Consider the following 6,000-nt stretch of genomic DNA (forward strand, 5'->3'; position numbering starts at 1 on the left):
CTCTTGCACGACCGTGCTAGTTAAGTCAGGACTGGGCAGATGAGCTGGGGGAGGCTAGTGGTCTTAACACATCGCCTGACACTGGTTTAATCTCTCCTGCCTCCGCGGCTACGGAGGAGGGTGCTACATATGGTGTGGGGTTCCGCAAGGCAGCTAAGGCCTTGGATCTGGAGCTCCCTGCTGCGGCTGTGATGCCTAATCTCCTCACCAAGGTGCTTCAACCGCCAGTAAGCTCTTCGAAGCCTATGCTGCCGTTCAATGAGGCCCTCACTGATGTTCTGATGGCCACTTGGTCCAATCCCTCCACAGTGCCCCCTGTTGATCAGAATGTGGCCCGTCGCCAACTCCTGGCTCCGGGCGACACCTGCTTTCTGTCCGTACACCCCACACGAGAGTCTGGTGATCCAGGCCTCTACGTCACAGACTGCTTTCCCGACCGCTCCCCCGGATCGGGAATCCAAAAAGCTTGATCAGTTTGTGAAGAAACTGTTCTCTTCAGTTAGCTTGGGTTTGTGGTCCATTAATAATGCATGCCTTTTTGGGGAGTCACACCCACTCTCTGTGGGATACTATGGTGGACGTGCTGCCTCAGTGTCCGGAGGAGGCACAGACACGGCTCACCTAGGCTCTTGCTGAGGGGCGGGACGCAGCACAGTATTCCATCCATTGGACATGATACCACTGACTCGCTAGGCAGATCGATTTCCACGACTGTGACGATCCGTCGCCACACCTGGCTGAGGTCCGCTAATTCTTCGGGGGATGTCTAGAACACTATCATGGACATGCCCTTCGATGGCTGACGCCTTTTTGGCGACAACGCAGACCGTGCGCTTGAGCGTTTCAAGGACTCCAGGGCTACGGCCAAGTCCTTGGGCCTGTTGGGTCAGCGCCAGTAGACTTCCGTTTTTTGTCCCTTTCGTGGCCAAGGAAGGGGCGCCTCCACACGTTCATCCAGCCACTGGCTGCGGAACCAACCTCAACGTGGTCGCGGTAACTGCTGTGGCAGTGCAGGGGGTCAGAGGCCCGGTCAGTCCACATCCACTCCCACAGCATCCGCCTCAAAGCCTTCCTAGTCCAAGCTTTCAGGCCCATTTGTCGCCAGTGGGGGGCAGGGTCCGCCATCACCTCCCTCACTGGCGCACCATCATGTCGGACAAGTGGGTGCTGCAAATCGTCCGAAAGGGGTTACTCCCTCGCCTTCGAGGCTACCCCTCCGGCCATGCCACTGCAGTACCACCGCATGTCGGGGGGAATCACTTGCAACTTCTGCAGGAGGAGGTTACGGCCCTCATGGCCAAGGGGGCTGTCCAGCGCGTTCCTGGGCCAGAAGTAGGACGTGGTTGCTATTCCCCCTACTTTCTGGTACCCAAGAAGGGCAAAGGAGGCCTACGTCCTATCTTGGAACTACGGCGCGTCAACAGCTTCCTCCGGAAGGAGAAGTTCAAGATGCTGACTTTGGCTCAGGTCCTAGCTGCCCTGGACCCAGAAGACTGGATGGTAGCGTTGGACTTGCAGGACGCGTATTTCCACATCCCCGTCCAGCTGGCCCACCGGCGTTACCTGTGATTCACAGTAGGCCACAAGCACTTTCAGTTTACCGTGCTCCCCTTCGGCCTTACCAGCGCCCCAGGGATGTTCACGAAAGTGGCGGTGGTCGCATCTCATCTGCGCAGATTAGGGTTTTCAGACTTCCCCTATCTCGACGATTGGTTGTTGAAGGCAGGCTCGCCCCAAACAGTCATCCCCCACCTCCAGACCACAACCGTCCTCCTGCACTCGCTGGGATTCTCCATCAACGTACCGAAGTCACACCTGTGCTCCTCTCAGAAGCTCCTTTTCATTGGAGCGGTTCTGGACTCAGCGCAGTTTCGGGTTTGTCCCCCCCGAACATCGGGTTCGGAATATTCAGGTTCTGATTCCGATCTTTCAGCCTTTATCCCAAGTGTCGGTTAAGTTGATGCTGCGGCTCTTGGGGCTGTTGGCCTCCTGCATCCTTCTGGTGCATCATGCCAGGTGGCGGATGTGGGCTCTGCAGTGGGACCTGAAGTTTCAGTGGGCACAGCATCAGGGCAACCTGTCCGACCACGTCCTGATCTCGGAGGGCTCTGCGAGTCACTCACGAACCGCGATTGGGTTAGCGGCAGATCTCTCCCCCCTACCCCAACTGGAGCACGTAGTGATGACGGATGCGTCTCTCCTGGGATGGAGCGGAGTCCCAGCTCCTTATCAACCTTCTGGAGCTGCGGGCGATCTGACTTGCACTTGAAGGCATGCCTTCCCTCTGTACGGGGAAGTGTAGTGCAGGTGTTCACAGACCACACCACCGCCATGTGGTACTGCAACAAACAGGGAAGGGTTGGGGTCGTGGAACCTTTGCCAGGAGGCTCTGCGCCTCTAGCAGAAGGCTGGAACACCAGGGTGTCAACCTGGTGGTTCAACACCTGTCAGGTTCTCTGAACGCCAGGGCGGACGAACTCCGCCGCTGGTGCATGATGGATCACGAAAGGCGTCTGAACTCGGACGTGGCACAAGGTCTCTTTCAAAAGTGGGGAGAGCCTTGGTTAGATCTATTCGCCACCGAAGAGAACGCACAATGTCATCAGTTCTGCACGTTGGAATTTCCAAGGCGGCACTCGCTCGGCGACGCTGTTGTACGCCTTTCCGCCTATACCACTTCTGCCCAAAGTGCTGAAGAAGATCAAGCACGACCGGGCCCAAGTCATCCTTGTGGCTCCAGACTGGGCACGAAGCTACTGATATTCTGAGCTACTCAGCATGTCAGTCGATTTCCCCCCCCCCCCCCCCCCCCCCCCCCCGATTCGTCTGCCTCCTCAGGAGGACCTTCTGCCGCAGCAGCAGGGTACGGTCCTCCACCCGAACCTGTCCAGTCTCCACCTACATGTTTGGAGATTGAGCAGCGTTGGCGGTTATGTTGAAACATTGAAGAGTGCATGTTTCTATGTCACAGAAATGTTGAATAGATAAGTATTATTTTAAATGAAAAAGCCAATGCAATTTTGGCAATGTAGCCTATTTGGTGGTTTAAGCTCAATTTATGTGTAGGTATATAATATATTTGTGTATGGTTTACGGTATTGCTTACTATATTTGGGTTAAATTGACATTAATATAAATGTATTTTTGTATAATGCTCTGGAAATTCTGCGCGAGGGTCGGCTATTCAATGCTTATGACTTTTAGTATACCCCAGGAAGAAAACTAGGATTACGGGTAAGTAAATTATCTGACATTTTTGTGTCAATTGACACATCAGCGAGGGGCAAACCATTAGTTTAGGGATGCTTGGCTAGCCCCTTTCTGTAAATCAGGTTATATACTACTTCACACACGAGAATGCTCCCCATGGCCCTACTCCTACCCCCCAACCATCTCTTCTGTAGGCAATACCCTTCCATGGGATGAGTAAAGCTTAGCTTGGTAGACTTGAGATGAAAAGATTGAGGACCCCTCCTCTAGTTTGGGGTTTCACCCTACTCACCCCCACTTCCCTAACACCCTTTTCCCTAACTGCGGGGAATATACCATGAGGGCCAGACCTCGTGGACTAGAGGTTAGAAAGGCCCACTTAGAGCCCAGGATATCAAATAGGAAAGGTCCATCCAACCAGAGAGCTTGAAACCCTCCCCCATCAACACATATACATCTACACCCACCCACACCTACCTTCAGCCGCTGTTCTTCCCTTGTGGGCAGATAGTGTAGATATTTCTCCATCTTCCACTCACATTAGGGGAGTCTTCACTAGGCAATAGGGCTGTGCAAAAGGGCTATGGTCTGAATAGAGATTCAGACAAAAGAAGAAATTATGGTAATCTTGTCTCAGGGCCAGGACGATACACAGGCTGATTATGAGGAAGCCAAAGCATGCACAATATAAAGCCTTCCCAAAATATGTTGGATCCTATCCTTCCAGGCTTTAATCACTAGATAATTTAGCTGGATCACAGGTGGTTGTAAAAAAGCAGCATACACTTAGGAAGTGCAGCTAGAGAGCGAACAATATTTTTTACTGGCAATTTTAAAACCTCTGCCACAGAGAAGTCTGCTTTACAGCAAAAATCTGTTCTAGTCCACATGCTGTGCATGTTTTTTGCCAACAAATGAGGTTCTCTTTCCAGCTGTCACTAGGTCGGCTAAATGTTTTTAATAGCAGATTAAACTCTTTGAATGGTCCACTTTCAGAGTCTTGCAAAGTACTTTTGTCCCCTTTTTATTTATTTTAGAGGAAAAGCAATATTGCTTCATTTTGGTTATTTTTTCAGACCCCTAAAAATTACATTGTGAAAACTGCATGTAAATATACAATTCTTGGCACAGTCTGTCCTCCATCTGGTGTGGAGGAGTTATTCTGTTTTATGTTGTGAATTAGACTGCTGTACAGTACCATAGTCTACATTTTGATCAACACTTAGTTGGTCACAATCTGCCTCACACATCCCTTTCCAGCTGCTAGACCAGATTAATTACTGCCACATCATATATATTACTGCAGTGTTTGCCCTATACCTTTCTAAAGTCAAGTCCTAATAAAGTCAAGTTATGCAAATGGCAGCAGAAGCAGCTAGTCGACTGACGTAGATAAAGTGTTCTAGTCTGTGCTGGTTCATGTCCTGCAAGCAAAGTAGGTGTCTTCAGCGGGTTGTTCATGTATGTTTAAATTATTTCAGTTTTTAACAGACTTTCATACCTTTAGTTTTTGTGTTTTAAAGTAGTTTTATTTTTTAACATCTGCAATAGCCAAAGCAAATACAATTGTTTTTGTAAATTTTTTATTTGTATGCACCATACTTGTACTGACAAAAGTTGCAGAGTACATAATAGTGCCACTGCAAATAAACTTAGTATATACAATCTATACAAAAAAATGGAATAGGAAGGCTGGCAGTCCTCATCTCTGGCCTACTAACTAAGTTGTATGGGTTATTGCTCTGAAGCACAAATTAACTCACACATGCCCCAAATATTTTTTAGATCTAGGGATTTTTTGGGAAGTCTCCCTTACACAATGTTTGACTCAATTACATTGGCGTAACCCCTTGTCTCTCGTTGAATTATATTGGTTAATCGTGTATTTGTACAAACATTTAAAAGATGTTATCTAACAGCTTTTCTTTTTAATTTTTTTCAGAGTGATACCTCTGGTGACTACAGGAACGCGCTACTGCAGATTTGTGGTGGAATAGATGATTAATGTGCTCTTAAATACAAAAGAAGTACATTCTAAACTGCCACTAAATGTTTTGAGCACTTCTTTTAAACAGCTTATATCTGCAAGTTACTTAGTCATTTATTAATATACTTCTTGCCTACTTTCATATCCTGTTAAAAAAACTAGCTACACTAGTGATTACTCTTTCTTCCTTTAACTTAGCCAAATCTAAGTAGGACAGACTTGCCACAGCACATGCTAGAATTTAATTACTCTGTTTTCATAACATTCACCATTTGCGCATATATTTTCCTTTGTAATAGTGAAACTTATGCCTGTGAAGCTCAAGCATAGCTACTGTTGTGATCCTGTTACAGAACTTCCTCAAGTGGCTCACAATAATTACATCATGTTATTTTAAAATGCTTGAGAGTGAAAAGTTTGATGTTTTTGCTGGGTTGAGGATACTTACTTTGTAACGTCTTCTTTTGTTCTCTGCATTTAAAGCACTTGACAACTTCTAAACCCTGCTGAAATATGAATTGTATCATGGTGCTACTACAGTGAGTCTACTAAACATTCCAATGGGTATATCTAAATAAAAGCCTTCCTGCACTCTTGCATTTCTTTTTTTAAATTTGAGTTCTGGGTTAGTACACTGTACTTGAAACATTTGTCTGCTTTGATTGCTGCAGTGATCTTTCCTTATGCGTAAGACCACCTTCTTTCTTCTACCGAGCCGTGTGTCCCAGAACATTGAAGGGAGCTGAGTTTGTGTTGGAGCTACTGGATTTCCATTGACTGCTGTTGAGGCTGGTCATTCCTAT

At 47.6% G+C, this 6,000-nt stretch overlaps 1 protein-coding gene across 2 annotated transcripts in view; it reads left to right on the top strand.

Moving 5' to 3' along the window:
• ANXA5 (annexin A5) overlaps positions 1 to 5,788 on the top strand; it is an 846,782-nt gene extending 840,994 nt beyond the window's left edge. For both annotated transcript variants that reach the window (XM_086962217.1, XM_086962218.1), the window contains exon 13: positions 5,153 to 5,788. In XM_086962217.1, coding sequence (XP_086818343.1) covers positions 5,153 to 5,215 — 63 coding nt within the window. In that variant the 3' untranslated portion in view covers positions 5,216 to 5,788. The remainder of the gene's footprint in view (positions 1 to 5,152) is intronic.
• Positions 5,789 to 6,000: the final 212 nt, after the last annotated feature.

This window comes from Lissotriton vulgaris, chromosome 3_1 (genome assembly GCF_964263255.1).
Source record: "Lissotriton vulgaris chromosome 3_1, aLisVul1.2, whole genome shotgun sequence".
Lineage (NCBI taxonomy): Eukaryota > Metazoa > Chordata > Amphibia > Caudata > Salamandridae > Lissotriton > Lissotriton vulgaris.